The sequence below is a fragment of the Eptesicus fuscus genome, chromosome 6 (genome assembly GCF_027574615.1).
Source record: "Eptesicus fuscus isolate TK198812 chromosome 6, DD_ASM_mEF_20220401, whole genome shotgun sequence".
NCBI classification, from domain to species: Eukaryota; Metazoa; Chordata; class Mammalia; order Chiroptera; family Vespertilionidae; genus Eptesicus; species Eptesicus fuscus.
The window spans coordinates 8,623,420-8,645,774 of record NC_072478.1 but is presented as its reverse complement, the minus strand read 5'-3'; the positions used below and the strand labels follow the sequence as shown (position 1 = coordinate 8,645,774).

The following is a 22,355-nucleotide window of genomic DNA, read 5'->3' as shown; positions in this document are numbered from 1 at the left end:
CTCCTGGCCTGTCTGTCATACTGGCCACTTGGTCTTCAGCCTCTGGTTCAGTTTTGCTCAGCTTCCGTCTCATTGCTGTGCACCTCTGGTCAGGTTAAAGCCCTTAACCCTGCCTGCAGCTCACAAGTCTCCTGGAGACCTGTCCCCTCATCCCAGCCACTACACCCCACACACACACTCCTCTGGGATTGGACTGAGCTACTTGTCATTCCCTAGACATGCCCACGATTGCACACTTGTGATTTTATGAAGACTGTTCCCTCAGCAGGAATGTTCTTCCACACCTGGTCAGCCTGATCACTTTTTTTTTTTTCCTTAATGCAAAATAACCTTTGTTCCTTATAGAAAAAGCTTTCATGTGAGATAAGAAAAGTTTAAATTACCCATAATCTCACAATTGTGGTTCAAGTCCTTCTAGACTTATTTCTTTATACAGTAGGTCCTCGGGTTACATTGGAGATCCGTTCCTACAGCGTGACGTAATTAACGCAATTTTCACCGTAAGTCGGAACCCACCTACATAAGCACCTACGTCACTCACATGGAGCACATACACAGCAGTAAAGAAGTGAAACAGTAAAAAAAATTTAAAAGCAAGATAACAATTCCTGACCTTGTGGTAAATACAGTAAATAATAAAAAACATAAAGCACATATGTACATATGTCGAAATGACAGAACTTTTTTTTTTTTTAATAAATAAATGGGAGATGGCGACATAACCCGAGGACTGCCTGTATATTCCTTGCTGTAAGCAATTGTGTTCTTTTACAAAAATGGGCTTGCACCACCCAAACTATGTGGAAATTTTTCTTCTGGTGTTTGTGAACATTTTTCTCTGCCATTGATCATAGCTATCTCCTCATCATAACAGTTACATAGTATTCTGCTGTATGGAGGTTATGAGTTTATACAACAGGTTACTGTAGCTGTTTTTCTATATTTATTAGCCTCACTGAGATAAATATCCTGGCACAAGTCTTTGCTCACTGGTTATTTCCATAGGAAGTCTTAGAAGTGAACCAACAAATGCAATAGTGTATATAGTCGTCCCCCTTATCTGTGGTTTTGCTTTCCGTGGTTTCAGTTACCCATGGTCAACCGCTGTCCAAAAATATTAAATGGAAAATTCTGGAAATAAACAGTTCATAAGTTTCAAATTGCACGTTGCCCTGAGTAGCGTGATGAAATCTCTTAGCATCCTGCTCTGTCCCGCCGGAGATGTGACTCAATCCCTTTGTCCAGCTTCTCCACGATATATATGCTCCTTGCCTGTTAGTCACTTAGTAGCCGTGTCGGTTATCAGATCAACTGTTGTGGTATCTCAGTGCTTGTGTTCAAGTGACCCTTATCTTACTTCATAATGGTCCTAAAGCATAAGAATAGTGATGCTGGCAGCTCGGACATGCCAAAGAGGAGCTGTACATGCTTCCTTTAAGTGATAGGTGTGTATGTATAAAAAGAAACATAATATATGTAGGGTTCAGTGCTGTGCTGGGTTTCCAGCATCCACTGGGGGTCTTGGAGGTAATACCCTGAGGATAAGGGGGGACTACTGTACTGTACTTTCTAAAACCCCTTGACCCCTATTGCCCTACAGTTTACACTCCCTTCCCCCACCAGCCCTTTCACCCCCTGGTGTGGCAGGGTTTCTCATCTTTGCCAGCCAGCCTAAGTGAAGAATGGCATCTGATCCTGGTGGTAATTTGCATTTCTAGGAAAATTTATCTTTTTTCCTGTACTTACTGGCTGTTTGTACTCTTATAAAATACCCTTATTGTCCTTTGACCACTTTCTTTCTTTGGGGGCATTTGTTGTTTCTTATTTATTGCCTGCTTAGTTCACTCATCCCCCCAAGAACCAGTCTCTCTCCTTCAGTGAAGTCTTCCCTTGAGCCCCCATGGAGGGCTAGGTGGCTCCTGCACTCTGATGTTGCAGGGGAGGCCTCGTCCATAAGGCACTCACCTACCTCAGCCATGGACTCCAGGTCAATTTGAGAAACACTAGGGGATTAAAATAGTAAATCTGGCTGCTCTTGTCTACAAATAGAAGATGAAATGCTGTGTAATTATCTATTAGTTTTAACCCTTGCCCAAAGAGAGAGGAAGTATGTTTGGAAATGGAAAAGCACTTGCCCAAGGTAGCCTGACAGGGCATGAGGAGGCAAGTAAGCTTGCTTTTCTCCAGACAGTGGCTCTTGGAGCACTGGATCCTGACCAGCAGCAGAACATGGTGGTAAGGAAGAGGGACCTGGACATGGACCCCAGTCTCTGGCCCCACCCAGATGCACTGAATCAGCCAGACTCGGTGTTTGAACATCTGACATTTAACCTTCCTGGAGGGAGGGCAATGCTAGGGCCTTGGCAAATCAGAAAACCAGAGCTGAGCCCTAGCTGGTTTGGCTCAGTGGTTAGAGTGTCAGGCCCGAGTACTGAAAGATCTTGGGTTTGATTCCAGTCAGGGGCACGTACCTGGATTGCAGGCTCATTCCCCAGCCTGATCTAGGCTCGTGGGGAGGCAACTAATCGATGTGTCTCTCACATCAATTTTTCTCTCTTTCTCTCCCCGCTCCCTTCCACTGTCTCTGAAGGATCAATGGAAAAAAGTATCCTCTGGTGAGGATTAACAAACAAAAACAAAGAAAGCCAGAACTAAGAAGCACTAGGCCTGTGGCCAGGATGGTGGTGGTGGCCCTTTTCCTACAACATGGGAAGTGAGAGCTGGGAGGAGTGCTGAACTCTGGGACATCCTTTGACCTCAGACCCAAGGTTTATTTATGCTTTATCCCTGGCCCTTCTCCCTCTTCTGTTTCTTTCTCTCATTTTCTGCCCCCTCCCCTGTCGCCCACTGGTGGCCCTCATCCCCCAGGGCTCTGGTGGCCCTCATCCCCCAGCCCAGCCCAAAGTCCAGGCAGGCCCTGTTCTCCTCAAGCCCTAGCAGTCTGTGCAGGATCCTTACCCTACCCAAGCTCTGACACTGAGCATCCCTGCTCCTCTAGCCAGACCTCAGAATTCTCTCATTTGGGGCTGGTCTTCCATCATCCTGAAGGGCAGACAAATAGGCCTTGATGGCACTGAGTCTAGCAGGCTCACTGTCTCTAGGAGGAGGAGGATCATCTGTAAGGAGCTGAGAAGCATAGATTTCTATGCCTGCCTGACATCCTGGGTCCCCGGACTCTGAAGGATTCTAGGGAGTTGCATCATTACCTGCATGACTTGTGGACCCTATTAGAGAAACAGTACAGAGACTGCTTTGGGAAGTGAGGGTCTTCCCCCAGGTGCCTGGGATTCCTCTGTATAACCATGAGAAATCCTACTCTCTGGGGCTCCCCACCTGCACTTCAAGCATCAGCTCTCAACCTGTGCACGTTGGAATTCTACTGAAACTACTGAAACCACCCCACTCCTGCTCCATTCAACTCCCACTCCAATTTCATTGCTCTGGGATATGGCTTGGGTAGTGGTCATTTTTTAGAAGCTTCCCTGGTGATTCTAATGAGAAGCCAAAGATGAAAGTGATTGGTTCATGGTGAAGGAAAGAGTGGAGGTTGGTGCTCAGCACTGTGTTAAGCACTTTGCTCTACAGCCATGGTTGGCAAACTGTGGCTTGCGAGCCACATGCGGCTCTTTGGCCCCTTGAGTATGGCTCTTCCATAAAATACCACGGCCTGGGCAAGTCTATTTTGAAGAAGTGGTGTTAGAAGAAGTTTAAGTTTAAAAAAATTGGCTCTCAAAAGAAATTTCAATCGTTGTACTGTTGATATTTGGTTCTGTTGACTAATGAGTTTGCCGACCACTGACTGCTCTACAGCATCATCAATTGGGTGAAAGTCAGGGACTCCCATTTGTTCCTCTGCCACCTTTCTTCTTGCTGCACCCAGGTGCCCATCACAGAGGGTAGAACAGATTGAGGGGACAGAGCCAGCCCTGGGGGCAGGGGTATGCAGAGATCCCTCCCCTCCTGGCCCCAGAAGGCTCAGCCCATTCCAGGAGTGCTGGCACTTTAGGCTCCTCTGAAGCTCTCCTGCATCAGCCCATCTGCAGGTCTTCTCTGTGGGTTTTCCTTCTGCTGCCTCCTCTCTGGTGCACACTGCCCTCATCTCACACCTGCTCAAGCTCACAGACTCCACAGGGTCCTGTCTAGCTTGACCTACCGAATCTGCTTTCCACCCAGCAGCAACCTCTGGTCCATTCCCCCATTTCCTGGAACATACTCATTGCCTCTACCTCAGAGACTTGGCACTTGCTCTTCTGTCTGGAATGCTTGCCCTCAGCTATCCAAAGGTCTTGCTTCAGATATCTCCTCCTCAAAGGGTGCTCTGTCCACCCTGTCTACTGAAGGCCCATCCTGTCAGCCTCTCACCACAAGAAAGATTCTCCTCCTAGCACCTATGCAGTTGTTTGTTCATTTCTTTCTTGCTGGTTTGTTGTCCAATTTGACCACTGGGATATGAGTTTTATAAAGGTAGAAGCTTCCTCCTTTGTGATCATCATCAAAACCCCACCCCACCCCACCAACCTGGCCTGGAATCTGGCACATCCTAGGTGCTCAGTTACTATTGGCGGACTCATTCAGAAAAACTGGAGTTGGTGTAAGAACAGGAAAGGGAGGCAGTGGCCATCTAAGGGTGTGCAACTTCCTAGGTGACATTAGAAGGTGCAGGCACACAGGTGGTCAGAGAGGTCACTCAGGAAGACTGATGGAGATAAAGGACCAAAGGCAGAGTCTTGGGGACCATCTTGAAGAAATTGGCAGAGGAAGAACCTGAAGAGGGACAGCTGGGGAGAAAGAAAACATGGCACTGTTGTCACATCCTGGAGGAGGTGGCACTTCAAGCTGAGAGCTCAGGAAACTGGGTCCTAAAACCGTCCATGGGGCAGCACCCAGGGGCCCTGGACAGCCTTGGTGAGTGTAGTGCTAGCAGTCAGCAGTGACCACTCTAAGGAGCCAGCCAGGGCCACCAAGCACTGAGGTGGGGCAAAGCCCATGTTTATATGCTGAGAGGAGCCAGCTGTAGCTGAAGACACAGGAACAGGGCCTGGGTGAGTCTTCATTGGTGTTTGTTTCCCCAGCATTGCTTAGACCACCTGAGGCACCAAAAGGGAAGAAGACTGGTGGTACTGGGTGGAATTGGCCTTGTGGGAGGAGCAGAAAGACAAGGAGACCGGTGTGCAGGTGCTGCTGATCAGAGAGGAGTGGAGGAGCCTGTCCAAGGCTGGGCCAGAAAGGACGGACTCTTGGCCTGGCTACAGTGAGAGCTCGACAGAGTGAGGTTGAAGAGCAGGCATTTGGGTGTAAAATCCCAGGCAGGCTGGAGTTTGGTTGGGAATCTATCACAGACCTCCTCTGCATCCTCAGCTCTCACATTTGTGGTCTGGAATGTGTGCAAGGACCCTAAGTCCCTGACCTGGAGCTGATTGTAGTTTTCTGAGTTGCGCTATGACTCTCCTGCTAGATGGGCCTGGGCCCCTCAGCCCTGCTCTCCAGGGTCCTCACTGTTCAATCTCAAGAGCCGAGTCTCTGAGGTCCATGGGGTTTTGTTAAAAATATGGGTCTAGCCCTAAATGGTTTGGTTCAGTGGATAGAGCGTCAGCCTGCGGACTGAAGGGTCCCAGGTTCGATTCTGGTCAAGGGCATGTACTTTGGTTGTGGGCACATACCCAGTTGGGGGTGTGTGGGAGGCAGCTGATCGATGTTTCTCTCTCATCGATGTTTCTATCTCTCTATCCTCCCTCTCTGTAAAAAATCAATAAAATAAAAATATATATATATGGGTCTGGAGGGTCAGATTTTGTTTTTGTTTCTTTTGAAAAGAAAGCAGCTGTGTAAATAATTTATATAGCTACTCCGCCCTGAAGGAGGCAGAATGGAATTCCACAAGGTACTCCCTAAGTATGGGCTCGCCATGACTTCCTTCCAAAGCCTACAGTTTGGAGTGGGGGAATGACCTTACAGTGGAGAAGAAACCTACCAAACGGACTGCCTCTGCCAGGAGATGAAGGTCAACATCATCTGTGACAAGTCACATTGACATAATACACCCGCTGATGTCATGAGAAGGGCATTCATTGCACTATGTGATCTTCCTCCCCAAAACCCATCACGCCAACCTAACCATGAGAAAAAGTATCTGACAAGCCCAGATTGAGAGGGATTCTACAGCATTCCTGACCAGCCCTCAAAACTGTCAAGGTCATCACAAGCAAGGAAGGTCTGAGAAATTGTCCCAGCCAAGAGGAGCCTAAGGAGACGTGATGACTAAATGTTACATGGGATTCCGAATGGCATCCTGGGACAGAAAAGAACATTAGGGGAAGACAAATACTATGCAAATCAAATGTGGATTGCAGTTAAAAATAATGTATCGCCTGGCCGGTTTGGCTCAGTGGATAGAGCATCGGCCTGCCAACTGAAGGGTCCCGGGTTTGATTCTGGTCAAGGACACATGCCAGGGTTGCATGCTCAATCCCCAGTAGGGGGCATGCAGGAGGCAGCTGATCAATGATCTCTCTCATCATTGATGGTTATGTCTCTCTCTCCCTCTCCCTCCTACCTCTCTGAAATCAATACAAATATATTTTTTTAAAAATAATGTATCACTGCTGATTTATTACTTGTAAACAAGTGTTCCATCCATTCTAGTATAAGTTGTTACTAATGGGAAACTGGGTGTGGGGTATATGGGAATTCTGCATTATCATTGTAATTTTTCTTTACATTTAAAAAATAATTTTTTTCTAAGTGGCAAAACTGAGTTAAGCTGTCCTCTGGGTTCCAAGTCTCATTATCACAGAAATGGGCCTGGTTCCTCTGGCACTTCAGATTGAGCCAGCATAGCTACAGTGAGGACCTCCATCTCTGTGTGGCTTGGGGCCTGGTTGTATTTTTTATTTATTTTTTAATCCTCGCCTGAGGACATGCTTAGAGGGAGAGAGGGAGGGAGGGGAAGAAAGAGAAACATCGATCAGTTGCCTTTTATTTATTAATATATTTTTATTTATTTTAGAGAAGAAGGGAGAGGGCGAGAGAGACAGAAACATCAATGATGAGACAGAATCATTGATCGGCTGCCTCCTGCACGTTCCACGCTGGGGATTGAGTCCACAACCCAGGCATATGCCCTGACCGGGAATCAAACCGTGACCTCCTGGTTCATAGGTCAACACTCAACCATTGAGCCATGCTGACCGGGTGATCAGTTGCCTTCTATTTACTCCCCAACTGGGGATCAAACTCACAACCTAGGTATGTACCCTGAGCAGGAATCAAACCATAACCTTTTGGTACACAGGATGATGTTCAACCAACTAAGCCACTCTGGCTGGTCGGATGCCCTGGTTGTATTTTTTACCTGCTCATTGTAACCCTCTGCCAACTGGAGGAATGGAACAAAACTCAATGAAGGTGGCCCTTGGTCTTACACACAGCTCTATTTCTGCACAGGGCAGTGCTTGTGTGTAGTGGGTGCCCCCTAATGTGGCATGTGCATGGGTCAGATGTGGGCACATTGGTGGTTCTCTTTGCACCTCCTCCTGCTCCCCCTGTAGTGAAGGTGTAAGGCTCCTTCCACCTCTGACCCTCAGCCTTTGCTCCTCTCTGTCTTCCCGGGAACCCACAGTGCCTCACCTACTATGCTGAGTCCCTTGTGGGTATCCAGTTGGTGGTCACTCCCACTTCTAAAAGTTTCATAAAGAAGGGGCTGGAGCCCTAACTGGTTTGACTCAGTGGATAGAGCGGCCTGCGGACTGAAGGGTCCCAGGTTCGATTCCGGTCAAGGGCATGTACCTTGGTTGCGGGCACATCCCCTGTAGGGGGTGTGCAGGAAACAGCTGGTCTATGTTTCTCTCTCATCGATGTTTCTAGCTCTCTATTCCTCTCCCTTCCTCTCTTTAAAAAATCAATAAAATTTATTTTTTTTTAAAAAGAAGAAGAAGGGGCTGGAACAGGTTACCTGTAACCTTGGCTCTCTTTGGGAAGAATTCAGGTTCTTGCATCCCGTATGACTCCCCCAGACTTCAGCTGGTAATGCTATCACAGTGGAGGGCCACTACCAAGGGGGCCCTGCAAGCTTGGCCAAGGCTGTGAAGGTGATACAGGAGCTGCCCGGCAGGGCTGGAACTTCTCTAAGTGCTGTCCTCTCCTTGTGCTCCCCACTGGGTTGCAGATTCAGGAAAGTAAGAGAACTGACACTGGGTGGCACCAGAGCCCAGCAAGCTTTCCCTGCTCTGGGGTAGGAAGTGGTGGAGAAATGTCTGTCTACCTATCTGCCACCTGTAACCGTCCTTCTCCCCTTCCCAGACCCAGGCTCCCTCAGAACCCCACAGAGTAGCCATCACTAGTGGCACCAATCATTGTCGTTGCTTTAGTGATGGGTTCCCCAGGATAGAGTCAGTAGCACAGTTTTTCTTTTTCAATAACTTTTTTAAATTACAGAAGTAACATTTGTTCTTTACAGAAAATGTACAAGTTTGCCAAAAAAGTGTACCAAATAAACCATTAATATAGCCGGGCAGGCTAGCGTAGTTCAGTGGTTGAGCATCAACCTATGAACCAAGATGTCATGGTTCAATTCCTGGTCAGGACACATGCCTGGGTTGTGGGCTCCATCCCTGGTTGGGGTTGTGCAGGAAGCAGCCAATCAATGATTAGCTCTCATCATTGATGTTCTATCTATCTCTCCCTCTCCCTTCCTCTCTGAAATCAGTAAAGTATATATTAAAAAACAATAATAAATAAACCATTAATATACACTGAGTGGCCAGATTATTATGATCTCTGAATGCATAATAATCTGGCCACTCAGTGTATATCCAATATAATAAAAGGCTAATATGTAAATTGTCCCCTTGACCAGGAGTTCAACCAGCAGGCAGGCGGGCCAACCACCCATGTCCCCTCCCCCTGGCCAGGCTGGCTAGACCCCACCCATGCACAAATTCATGTACCAGGCCTCTAATACACACACACACACACTCTGAGTGGCCAGATTATTATGTGTTCAGAGATCGTAATAATCTGGCCACTCAGTGTAAATTATAAACTCATTTCCTGCAGACACTGGCTCTTAAAGTTCCTGTGTTTTTTCTTTGTCTTTTCTCTGACCTTATCCTTTTCAGCCCAGCCAGACATGGGAAGGTATAGTCCTTTTCATCCTCTTGGTCTCTCTCAGTTGGTTTACCAGTGTACACATGTTTTCCCACAGGACACAGCTTGGGCTATGGCTTTGTGAACTATGTGACTGCAAAGGACGCGGAGAAAGCAATAAACACGCTGAATGGCCTGCGGCTCCAGTCCAAAACCATTAAGGTAAAGAGTGGTGAGCACCACCTTATTCAATCCTGTCCTGGGCTGGGATCTCTGCCAAACCTGACCTACCTCATCATCACTGTCAAGGGCACCATTAGCATCTCAGAAACCCGGTTCTTCCAGGGCCTCTGGGGAGTCCTGACTGCCCAAAATTGAGGTATTGCATCTCACATGTGTGTTGAATGATGACCATTCCAGTCCTCATGCCGTGGCTCATGGCTTCCTCGCCCCACCAGTAAAAGGAGGTTTCCCATGAAGGGTATGTAGAGAGGGGAGCCCCCTTCTCGGCCCAGGCCTCCCCTGCCTGTCTCATGTCTGGCTGTGACATTCCCATTCTTGTGCACTCCCATTTTCATGCCCTGCCTTCCCCACTCCTGGCATACTGTAGTGGCACAGCAGTGTCACCCTTCCAGCCCCATCACAGCCAGACATCACAGCCCCATTCGACATTCACTTAGTACATGTTTATTGAACACCTACTATGTTGAACAAATCAGACAAACTTCATGCCCTCATAGAGCTGGGAGTGGGGTGTTCTTGGCACATAGAACTACACTCCTGCCCTTCCTAGCAGGACTGAGCGTTCTGGTAAGAACACACCTCTTGTCCATGCCTTCATGCTGCCCAGTGACACAAGAGTTTATACTTGCACCCTAACCAGTTTGGCTCAGTGGATAGAGCGTCAGCCTGTGGACTGAAGGGTCCCAGGTTCAGTTCCGGTCAAGGGCACATGCCCGGGTTGTGTGCAGGAGGCAACCAATTAATGATTCTCTCTCATCATTGATGTTACCATCTCTCTCTCCCTCACTCTCTGAAATCAATAAAGAAAAAAAAGAATGGATTTTATGATGAGTTATAGCTCTATAAAGCATTAAAATATCAAAATAGCTCATTGGTCGCATGTAAATTTTATTAAAAAAAGTTTATACTTGAAAAAAAAAAAAGAGTTCATCTTTGCTCCTGTGTTATGGTTTCAGGCTCCTCATCACATCAGTTTTGTGACCCTCAGAGAGAAAGTTCTGCAGTCCCCACCTTCTGGAGCACACGGTTCTCTTGTTTCCACCCCTTCCGCCTCTGTCTCTCAGCCTCCTCACTGAGTTCTGACTATGTTGGGTGTGACTGAGTCCCATTTCCCTAGATTGCCCCTTTGTGGGCAGAAGCCCTCCTCCCAGCTGCCCCTTCCCAGTGAGACCTTGGTCCCTCCTTGTGGCCTGCAGGGTCCACACAGCTGTCACTTTTTCTTCAGAGACCTTTTCTTTGAAGAAAGGTCCAAAGACCTTTTCTTACCATCAGCCCCTGCAGCCTCTCCTCACCACCTCTAGTACATACATGCCATTTTCTCTAAGCCACTACAAAAGTTCATGTTAGGCTTTCTTCAAGTTTGCAAAACATAAGCCTAAAAGGCCTAGAGTCATTTAATATTGAATAGCTGTGTGTGGAACTCAGGGCTCCCCTAGCACTCACATCCCCATCTGGGCTCCTGTGGCGAGCTTGCCTATTGGCAGGTGAATGTTGCATTCCTAGCAGCACCCAGCTTTCTTGCCCACCACTCCTCATAGGCAGGTCTTATTCCCAGCCCAGCTCATCATCCAGAGAGGGATAAGGCCTTGGTAAGTGCACAGTAACAGGGTTTAGTCCCTGCTCTGCCACAAACAAACTGTGGACCTTCAGTTACTTTGTAAAACAGGAATAATGTTCCCTTCATTGAAATGTGAAAATGCTGCCAGCTCTCAGCTCATTGCCTGGGGAGCTGCCTCAGGTGATGAGTGTTTGTGTGTTCTCCCACCATAGGTTGGCTTTTTCTCACCCCAGAATTTAACACCCTTCCCTGATGCTTTGGCCACACACCTGTCCTAACCCCCGAAAGCGGTTTTGTTTTCAAGGTGTCATATGCTCGCCCAAGCTCAGAGGTCATCAAAGACGCCAACTTGTACATCAGCGGGCTCCCCAGGACCATGACCCAGAAGGATGTGGAGGACATGTTCTCTCGATTCGGGCGAATCATCAACTCCCGAGTCCTTGTGGACCAGACGACAGGTATGGAGGTGGCCTGGGATGCACGGTGAGGTTTTCCTCTAGGCCAGGGGCTAGGTTTTCTAGGGAAGACAGATCATGTTTGATTTTAAATGTCATTAGTTGTTCCACCAATGAAAACAGAATCAAAATGAGATGACATAGGCATTTGTTCTGTGAGACTGGAGAAATAAAGTGGCATGAAAGAGCCCCTCAGTTAGGCTGGCATTTATGGTGAAAACACCAAGACATTGTGGCAACAAGACATACCTTCCCTTAGGCACCCAAATGTCCCAGCCTGGCCTGTGAATGGGTTACAAGGATTTGCTGCTGTTCTTATTGCAGGCATGCAATGTGTGATGTGACAGTCTTTACTCTTGGTCCAGGCCTTTTTGTCCCAAAGCTACAAGGGTGACTGTTTTGATTATTTAGATGCCCCACCCACAGAACTCAACAGTGGTGAACTTTACTCGCTGATTATCCCAGCCCCTCTCAGGTCATCTCAGTTCAGGACATTAGCCACTTGGGCTTTGCTGAATCAGCCTTGGGCAGACAGACTGGCAGGAAGCTGGGCTCTGGCCCTGACTGTGTGGCTCGCATGCCCTGCTGGCCTGGGAACTGGGATTAGGATATCCTTTGCCAAGTCCTATGCATGCCTCTAGCTGGGGAGCAGAGAGCTTGGGCCATGCCCTCTTTTGGACTCCTCAGAACTGTTCCTGCCAGGAGTGGGGATCTGCTGACAAACTAGAAAGGAAGCTTCTTGCCTCTGGAGCTCAGCGAAGCCGGTAGAATTGTCTGCATTTGATTTTTATGTTCTTCCTACACAGAGTATTCACCACCCCCTTGGCTGTGGTATTAAAACTAATATTGGGTAATTAGGGCACAGGAAGTCATAGCTCTGAGATGACCTCCCCTTTGCAGAGCAGACCCTGGAGAGCAGGTAGGTGGGGTCACACACATTTTTTCACGTTCCCCCCAAGCTGAGTGCTTTGGGGCATCTGGCCTTGTCCCCTGCTCTCCTTTCTCTAGCCCCAACTGTGGAAGCTGAGATTGGTGCCTGCTGGAGCCTGGCCTTGAGAGGAGTGGGCAGCTTGATTGCCCCCGGGGCCTGAGGAGGAGGAGTGGCTTGTGGAGTATAGTCCACAGGCTCAGGTCACTGGCGTTTCATGGGAGCTCTGGGTATACCCCTAGTCTGGCACAGACACCAGGTTATGCTGGAGTGACACGAGTTCCACCCCATGCATATTGCCTCCCACATTCTGACCCTTTGCTGGAGGATAGGGGGTGGGCATAGGGTGAGGATACCATTTATTTGGGATAAACCCCCTGGCCTGCACCAGATTAGTTTCCTAAAGCCCCCATTGAGAGATAACAAATGCAGTCAGCTGGTCAGTGCATGTATTTATTTATTCCCAGCTCCACCTGCATAGGAGTGCCTTGAATGGGCTGCCTGGGGACCCACCTTCCTGCTTCCATGGCCCTGCTTTTCTAGATCGCACAGTACTCCTGTGCCTCTGCTGATCTCTGTCCAGCACTGCCGAATGGGGCCTTGCTCTCTCGAGCCCAGCGACCTTGAGAACATACCCCTGGCCATGTAGCTTTTGTTTCACTTCTGTAGATAGCTCCCTCAGCCATTTGCTGGGGATTTGGTGGCCTCCTTTCCGTCTGCAAGGCTTTTATCTCCTAGTGTTGGGGGCACCTCAGGGTTGCCCCCAGGCTCAGCTGTGACCTTAGGGTGGTGTACTGGATCCTCACTCTCCCTCAGGCCTCCCTGCCAGCCTCTGCTACAAGGAAGGAACTGGGACCCCCCACTCCCCACCCCATCCGTTTTCTGTTATGGTGTCCTTGCAAGAGGACAGGAGGGAAGGGAGAGATGAGGGACTCCTGGGCTCCCTCTCCTGGGCTCCCTCTCCCAGCCCTGCTTCCTGACCTGGGGCTAGAATTAAAGAGCAAAAATGTGAGTCCCCTGGGGCTGAGGGCTCCCTTCTTCCCCTTGCTCTAGAGGAGGCTACCCACCCAGGGCCCCTCTACTGGGACCCCATGGAGCCCACAAGGGAATGAGGCAGAGAACGGCATGGCAAACAGATTTGCCTTCCATATGATATACTTTTTAGTGTTGAAGAAATGGGAAGCTCTCTTCAGAAACCTTTACATCCTGAGCTAATAGAACTTAATTTTTTAATTTTTCTTTGCTTCTTTATCCATTTTAATTGTGAACGTTATAGTTTACTCATTTGAAGATTGTGCCATTTATTGGTCTCTGCCTTAATTCTAAAAAACACCTATCGGAAAAGAAGGATCTCTTATCCTTTGAGACAGCATGGAAGGACCTAGAGAGTATTATGCTAAGCGAAATAAACCAGTCAGAGAAAGACAAATATCACATGATCTCACTCATATGTGGGATATAATGAACAAAATAAACTGATGAACAAAATAGATCCAGAGACATAGCATAGAACAGACTGTGGAATCTCAGAGGAGGGCAGGGAATGATCAACCAAAGAACTTGCATGCATATGTACATAACCCATGGACACAGACAATAGGGTGATAAAGGCCTGGGGCAGGGGTGGGAGCAGGTTAGAAGGGGCAGTGGAGGAAAAAAGGGGACATATGAAGTACTTTCAACAATAAAGATTTAATTAAAATTTTTAAAAAATAAATACATAAAATAAAAAATACTAGAGGGAAAAAACAGAGCTATCTTCAAAAAAGTGTAGATTCATCACATTAGTGAATTAACATTTTCTTGCGTTAAATAACATTTTCTTTCTCTTTCTCGGGTTTTGTTCATTGCAGTTGGGAAGTTTTCATTTGAAAGTCATTTTACAAAATCAAACAGGGAAACCCCACTTGCACACACTCTCTCTGTTTGATCTTGAGGTTTTATAAATAGAATAAAACCATCTCCCTGAAGGCAGCTTCCTGTAGGAGCCAGCCAGCTCCAACTTTCAGCATTATTTATCTAAAGTTAGATTTTGTACAGGTTTCCATCTGTCTAAGCTATTATTCGTGCCCTTTAAGAGTGAATAAAAACAGTACTTTCAGGTGTTCTTTTGAACTGAAATAAAAAAATAAGCTCAGGTTCTAGAATTTTCTGGGGCATACATGTGATTGCTAGGTCTGATCTCACTAATTCAGTGAGTGTCTCTGGCTGTGTGAATTTTAAAGAGTCATGGAGCCAACATGGGGGCAGCCTTCAGACTGCTAGGAGCTTCTGTATGATCTCCCAGGGCACTGTGCTGGGGGGAGGGGTAAGCTGGGTCAGGGAGCTTCCCAGTGGAGTGTTGTGTGCTTTAAGACCCAGCATGGGTTGTCCACAGTATGTTACAGTGGTAAACAAAGAAGCCTTGGCCTGAGGGTCCCTGACTATTCACTGTGTGCTTCAGTGGGGCCCACAGTATCACATCCAAGTCAGGCCCCAACATGGGATTCCAGGCCCAGAGAGGTGTCAGCCATGCTTTGCAGTGACACTTGTCATCTGATGTGCCTGAGTCTCTCTATGCCCCTCCAGGGCCGCAGGACCAGCCAGGGAGATCCATGTCCCATGCGCATCATGGGGGAGGCAGTTGGTAGGAGGGACCCTGTGGGAAATGGTAAGGAAAGGTACTGGAACATGGGAGCTGAATGGGGGGACATCTAGTGTGCTCACTTAGCTGGTGGCCCTATAAATGGCAGGCAAATACGAGAGTGTCTAGCATAGGGCTATCGATCACAGCCATCCCACCAGTTACACCTGTGACTCCAGCCCAGCAATGTCACCCTCAGACTGGCCCTTGCTATCACCTCTCCACTACATTTGAACCTTCACTGTGTGTGTGTTTTTTTTGTTGTTTGTTTGTTTTGACCCCCTGTTTATTCTCAGGAGAAGGAGCCAGGCTCTTCTGTGACTCCAAATTCCCTCACCCCAGCCCCACCCCATTCTTGAGTTCTTCAAGGGCCAAGATCTCATCATCATCCCCCCAGACCCAGAATGTGGATGGACAGGTTGTTGGGGGCAGCTGAACACTCTGCTACCTGGTTTGCTCACGTCTCACACTCATGCGAACTGACCAGACACTGCCTATAGCAGTTGGGCCTTAGATCCCAGGCAGCCTGGTCCTGTATCGAGTTCCTGCTCCGTTGAGGGACTCAGCTTACCTACAGGTGCCTCAGTCTAGGTAGCAAGAGAAGGTACCTCTCTAGACAGATGGAGGCCACGACAGGGGCCCTGGCCCTTCCCATGCAGGAACAAGACCAGGTATGGAGTAGGCCTAAGGCAGGGACTCTTAATCTGCCAGGCAGTCTATGGGGGACTGTCAGCACTGTTGTGTGTGCCTGGTCAGTTTAGGGCAGTGGTCGGCAAACCATGGCTCGCGAGCCACATGCAGCTCTTTGACCCCTTGAGTGTGGCTCTTCCACAAAATACCACGTGCAGGCGCGCACGTACAGTGCGATTAAAACTTCGTGGCCCATGCACAGAAGTCGGTTTTCGGCCTGGGCGAGTCTCTTGAAGAAGTGGCTTTGGAACACTCAAGGGGCCAAGAGCCGCATGCGGCTCGCGAGCCGCGGTTTGCTGACCACTGGTTTAGGGGGAAAGGGTGAGTGACATCACTTGATTCTGAGGGCAGTTTGGGGCCCACAGGAGGTCCCAGGATTTTAAAGTAGTGAATGAGCTGATGGCAGCAGGAAAGTGCTGTTTGGGTGAGGCTTGGTTACTGGGACTCCACGCCCTTCAAGGATGAAGGAGAAGGCTGAGCTGGGCACCTAATAACCAGGGATTCTGTTGGGCCCACTGGAAAGGCAGCAGGCTGCAAAAGCCTGTCCTGTCTATGAGGCCAGGTTGCTCCTTCTTCACTACAGGCCCTCAGCGGCACCACTGCTCCTCAGGCACGCTGGGAGGGCAAGGCAGGCATGGGGGTGTCCAGAACCCAGGGAGATTCTCAGACCCAGCCCTGCCAATCCTGGTTGCCTTCCCAGCCCATCCGGCACCCACACCACAGTGGGTACCTGGTGTCAAAATAGTGATGGGAGATGGGGGGTGTGATTGCTTCTAATGTGGCCGTCTGTCACCAAATATCTTGGCACTGAGTAACTCAGAAGAAAGTCTGAAACCTTAATCTTTTATTAGTCATTGTTGGGGTTTTATAATTCATTCTTTTTTTTTTTTTTTAGATAGTCATAGAACTCTTTTTAATTGGATTATAAATGTCCCTTCATTCTTTTTTTAATCCTCACCCAAGGACATGCTTACAAAGAGGAAGGGAGGGGGAAAGTGAGGGAGGGACATCGATCAGCTGCTTTCCATATGTATTTCGATGTGGGCTTGAACTCGCAACCCAGGTATGTGCCCTGACCAGGAATTGAACCAGCAACATTGCTGTGCACAGGACGATGCTCAACCAACTGAGCCACTCTGGCTGTGCTGTCCCTTTATTCTTAATTTAAACATGTTTAGCGTTTCCTAATTCACTTCACACAGAATAATGAAACCTTGACCCAGGTGGCTTGAACATATTTAGGTTTAATTTTTGTCTGTCTCATTAAGCATCCAATTTGAAGCACAGTAGACTGACTTGCTTGATTTTTGTTTTTCAGTTTTAAAAAATCCTTGCATTTTTTCCCCTAACTCCATTTTTGTTGGTTTGTTAAAAAGGTTTGTCCAGAGGGGTTGCGTTTATCCGGTTTGACAAACGGTCGGAAGCAGAAGAGGCAATTACCAGTTTCAATGGTCATAAACCCCCAGGTTCCTCTGAACCCATTACAGTGAAGTTCGCAGCCAATCCCAACCAGAACAAAAATGTGGCGCTGCTCTCCCAGCTGTACCACTCGCCAGCTAGACGGTTTGGAGGCCCCGTGCATCACCAGGCACAGAGATTCAGGTGGGTCAGGAGGGCAGTGCTCTCATCTACCTACCCAGTCTCTTCCCACCATGGCTGGCAGTGCTTTGAAGGCTGTTAGAGCCTCACTGGCTGGGTAACCACACACTGTGGGAAGCACTGGGCATGCCAGGCTGATCACATCAGAAGGTTGCACTCAGAATCATTTCATGTCTCCATGTCCCCACCTCCATTATAAAAGTGTCCATATGAAAGCCATCTCTTTCCAAGTGAGTGTTGTCTTCAATTAGAATGTAAAAGATGATGCCAGCTCCAACCTGAGAGAGCGGGTGATAGCACTCCAGCATATAGTTTCTAGAGAGATGAGAGTATAGCCGTGAGTTTAAAAGATCATTCCAAAAAAACATGTATACATAACACATAGACACAGACAATTGTGTGGTAATAGCCAGAGGGAAAGGCGGGTGGGAGCTAGGTATAGGTGGGCAAAGGGGGAAATGAGGAAGGAAAGAGACATTGCTTGGGACGATGGGCGCATGGATGCAATGTGTAGATGTTCTTTTATTGAGTTGTACACTTGAAACATGCATGGTTTTGTGAACCAATGTCACCCCAATAAATTCAATTTAAAAAAAACCACTCTAAAAATATATGCATCATTCAACTCCATAAGAAAAAGGCTGCAGCTTTAGGTATGTTAAGTGAGAGCTGTTCTCCTTCCTGAGTTTTTAAACAGGTTTTAGGCATTTGGTCATCAGGCCTAAGGCAACCCTTTCTCATACACCTTGTAGAGTTACTTTGATATCTAAATACTGTATGCCTTCTGTTTAAAAGCCCTGTCCAGAGTTCTCAACCATGTCAGGTTCTATAGCTGGCTCTCCTAGTTACTAGACAAAGGCAGGGGAAGTGCTTTCAGACAAGCAAGTATGGAAGTAAATCCAGTGTGGAAGTCAGATAACACAGATCACCTCACTACTGATTGGGATGAGTGGATGGCAGTGTTCATTGAATTATGGTACCTGGCAAACCAGGGACGGTTGGAGGAGGAGAAGGGGGCCTTTGTCACAGCAACGAGGAGTAGAAAAGAAAGGGGAGACCAGAGGAGCCAAACTGCTGGTTAGGCAAGGAAGGGATCATGACGGCAGAGGAACAAAGCAAAAGGAGATGGGAGGAAGGTAGTGAGTGGGAGAGGCAGGAGGGAAGATTTACCACCTGAAGGCAGACTAAGATAAGAATAAGAGAAAGACCCGGAAGAGAAGAAAGTGCCTCTGTTGTTACCACATTGGGAAAAGAGGGGTCAGCTCTCCTTTTGTGCCATGGAGAAGGGAGTTAGGGGTGGGTTTCCTGAGTGTCAGGATGAAGGAAATCAGCTCCAATTAGCAAGAGAAAAACCTTAACAATAACTCATAAGAATGAGAATCATGTCATTAAAAGGCAATAAAATATTTTCTCAGATTATTTGTAGTATAATAGCTACATAAGGAGGTTAACTATAAGAAGTCATGTCCATATTGGGTACCTATAAAACTTGGAGAAAAGTAGGTCCTTTTAAGGGGTCCTTTTAAAAGTGTGTATTCCTTTCCAGTTCTCATTGAGAACCAGCTGGGTGCCTTTTCTCACCCCCATTTCAATGCTGTTGTGGTCTCACTGTCATCCCCACAGACTCAAGATCACTGACAAGCCACAAGTCATGTAGCCAACTCAGGCATTCTGATGCAGGCTGTTTAAAATTATTCTCGAGAAGTCAAAGCCATGGCCAATAATGTGTCTGGATTCTTCCATACCTGTGTTGAATACAATCCTTGGATCAGTGGCCTATACCTCGGGGGCTGGTCACTCTGCCTGGGGTCATGTCTGTCGAGAAAGTGAATATGTTTAATGGCCCCTTGAAGGCACCCACCTACCTCTATGTCAGCCCCACAGCTCGAAGCCCGGTTTTATTTTGGAGATGTAGTACTTCTCCATTTGCATGGTGTGGCTTCACGGATACTGTATCACAGTCAAATCTTTTTAATTTTACCTGAAACCATGACTTTTTAATTTGTGAACCATCTAAAGGGCCACATGGCTTCAGTAACAGTTTTATTATCTCCCTTAATCCTTATTGCAATGGCTACACATTGGTAGAAGGCTTAGTTTAGATGTAATTAAAAAAGTGTCACTTTAATTACATCAAAATGTTCCACATTTTTGGTACAGTTCAGTGACCCTGCAGTATGGCCCCTGGCCCTTCTGGGATGTTACGAGCCAGCAACGGAAGGTTCCCAGAGCTTTGGGAAGGAGTTCCCTTATGCTGGCAGTAGCCCTTCACCGGAGCATGTGTAACCCGGACACCGCTTGGCTGTGAACCCTTAGAGATGGCAGGTCATGACCAGGGAAAGGTACAAAATTTGGAAAAAGAAGAAAAAAGTACAGGCCTCCCCAAAAGACACACATGCAGTATGAGGAAAGCATTTCCTCCAGGGCAATTTGAGGGTGTAAGAGCACCTCAGAGGATGTGGAGAGGCTTCCATCATTTAAAATGTGGGAAGCACAGAAATGGCAAACAGGAACCACACACACAGTGGGAAGAGTGGAGGAAGTGGTTGGTCAGCCACTAATAGGCCATCATTCTGAGTGAAATCAGTTGAGGCTCTGAACTTCCACAGGCACCAAGGATCTCAGAGGCGACTCCCTCTGCCACCATATTGAAGTCCTCTCAGTTAAGAAAAAAAAAAATCTTGCTTGTGACTGGTGGGGTGTGGCAGCCTTGAGAACTCCACCCCTGGCTGATGGGAGAGGGAAGGGCCTGAGCCAGTCCCACCTGTTCCCCCAATAGTGTTGGCATGCTGGCCAACACTGACCTTGATCCTGACCTGAATGCTGTGCTCTCTGTTTGCTAGGTTCTCCCCTATGGGTGTAGATCACATGAGTGGGCTTTCTGGTGTCAATGTCCCAGGAAACGCGTCTTCAGGCTGGTGCATCTTCATCTACAACCTTGGTCAAGATGCCGATGAGGGAATCCTCTGGCAGATGTTTGGCCCCTTTGGCGCAGTCACCAATGTGAAAGTGATTCGCGACTTCAACACCAACAAGTGCAAAGGCTTTGGTTTTGTGACCATGACAAACTATGAAGAAGCCGCGATGGCCATAGCAAGTCTGAACGGCTACCGCCTGGGGGACAAAATCTTACAGGTTTCCTTCAAAACCAACAAGTCCCACAAATAACTCACTCATGCTTTTTTGTACGGAATAGGTAATTCAGAGTGAAGAAGTTGAAACTTTTTTGTTAGTGTACAACTCATTTTGCGCCAATTTTCACAAGTGTTTGTCTTAGTCTAAATGAGAAGTGAAAAGGTTTTTATACTCTGAGATGCAACCAACATGTTCAAATGTTTGAAATCCCACAATGTTAGACCAACTTTAAGTTTCTTAAGTTATTTTCTTTAAAATATATATTAAACAGAAATCTAAGTAGACTGCATTGACTAACCAGTCCCTCGGGATGGTGGTGAAACTGAAGCATGCTTTCACTTCTAAGACTGTCTAACACACACTTCATTCGGTGTCTCCACAAACTGGATAAAAAAGAAATGACCTTTTAATTTTCGTTTTTAAACTAAAGATGTTAGACAGATGCTGAGTGTGCGTTTTCTCAACTGCTTCAACATTTTAAGCAATTTCTGCTTTGGTTGACATGAAATTGCTTTCCCAAGCAGGTCCCATTGCCACCTTCGGTCACTCAGTCCTGGGTTCTGCCGAGTGGTCCTGACAGTGGCCGAGGGCCACCACCGGGGATGGGGCCACAAGCTGGGCCAGGCCCTCTAAAGGAGGACACAATGTTTTCTAAGCCCAGACGTCAATGGGAACGGACCAAAGAGTTTCAGGGAAACTCCATATATTCCTGAATCAGATCTAAGCCCCAGGCACTCCTGAAGATGTGTTGCTACTCTGACATTCTGAGTTCCTGTCCACACATTGCATGCACAGTGCCCCACACATCAGATATTGTTGTTCACAGTCATTTCTCCAGTTTCCAAAAGCATTTAACATAGCTCGAATGCATAAGATAGCTCTATTTTTAATAACATGAACATTTGAGCATTGTATTTCTCATATCCCTTCTTGTGAGTGCTAGACTTTTTTCTACTTTAGTCGGATTTTGTTTTGAAACTTTGCTTTCATATGAACACTCAGCAGAAAAGTACTTACTTCTTGCCAATTATCTATTAACAACAACAACAAAAAAAACCTTTGATTTGTAGTTTTAAAGATTAACCCTCAAAAAAGTTCTCTTCATTATTGCTTTGACATTTTGGGTTGTTCTGTTCTGTTAATTTTCTTTTGCTTTTTTGTGTTTTTTGTTTGTTTTTACTTTTGCATTTAAGACCATTAAATTTGATTTTGTTTTGCTCAAATTTTGTTTTGTTTTTTATTTTACCTTTTCTTTCTTTTTGGCTAGGTGAGATACAGACGGCCTAGCATTCAGGGAGGATATATAAGAGCTTAAGGAACAAATACTTGCCTCAAGACAAAGCATTTACAAATCTGTTGTATAGGAATGTGCAGTCACAGATGGTGTGTTTTTAAAATGGGGAGCCAGTAGGGAGAATCTGACAGGGCCTGTGAAGTAGCCAGGGCTAGATCTCCGGGCAATTCCTACGGAGCATGATCCGATTTTTATAAATATCTAGTGTACAGTGAGAATAAAAAACAGAATAACTTAGTACCAGCAGTTTTTAACTTTGACACGAGACTAAAACGTAATAATAGGCTGTTTTTTAGTTATTGAGATCATGGAATTGCAGCATTATTTATCTGTCTGTCTGTCTGTCTATTTATTTATTTAAGTGGGGGGAAAGGCCGATAGGCACAGCCTTCTCCAGAAAAGATCAGTGTTCTGAGAAGCCCATAAAAAAAAATTTGAAGCTATTATTCTCATACTTTCTTGAGGGGCTACCAGCTGCTTGCATTATTCTCCCAAATTTAAGATGTTGCCATGTCCTTTTCCCACACAAGGCCAAGTTCATACCTTGAGGCCTTGTCTCATAAGTTGCCATGGAGGGCCTCCTCCCTCCAGCAGAATTTCCCAGATCCTAAGTCAAAGCCGGCTTGCGTGCCTCCTAGAACCCAAAACATGGAGATTGTCCCCAGTATGTTGCCCCAGAGTGCTCTGCACCCTGGGACTGGCATGTTTTTTTTTTTTTGGAAAATAAGCCTTTCAGGTGGTGCAAC

The 22,355-nt window shown here is 47.0% G+C and overlaps 1 protein-coding gene across 2 annotated transcripts in view; it reads left to right on the top strand.

The window, feature by feature from the left end:
• ELAVL1 (ELAV like RNA binding protein 1) overlaps window positions 1–21,538 on the top strand; it is a 37,815-nt gene extending 16,277 nt beyond the window's left edge. For both annotated transcript variants that reach the window (XM_054717184.1, XM_054717185.1), the window contains exons 3-6: window positions 9,203–9,306; window positions 11,190–11,343; window positions 16,958–17,183; window positions 20,024–21,538. In XM_054717184.1, the coding sequence (XP_054573159.1) occupies window positions 9,203–9,306; window positions 11,190–11,343; window positions 16,958–17,183; window positions 20,024–20,348 (809 nt within the window). In that variant the 3' untranslated portion in view covers window positions 20,349–21,538. The remainder of the gene's footprint in view (window positions 1–9,202; window positions 9,307–11,189; window positions 11,344–16,957; window positions 17,184–20,023) is intronic.
• Window positions 21,539–22,355: the final 817 nt, after the last annotated feature.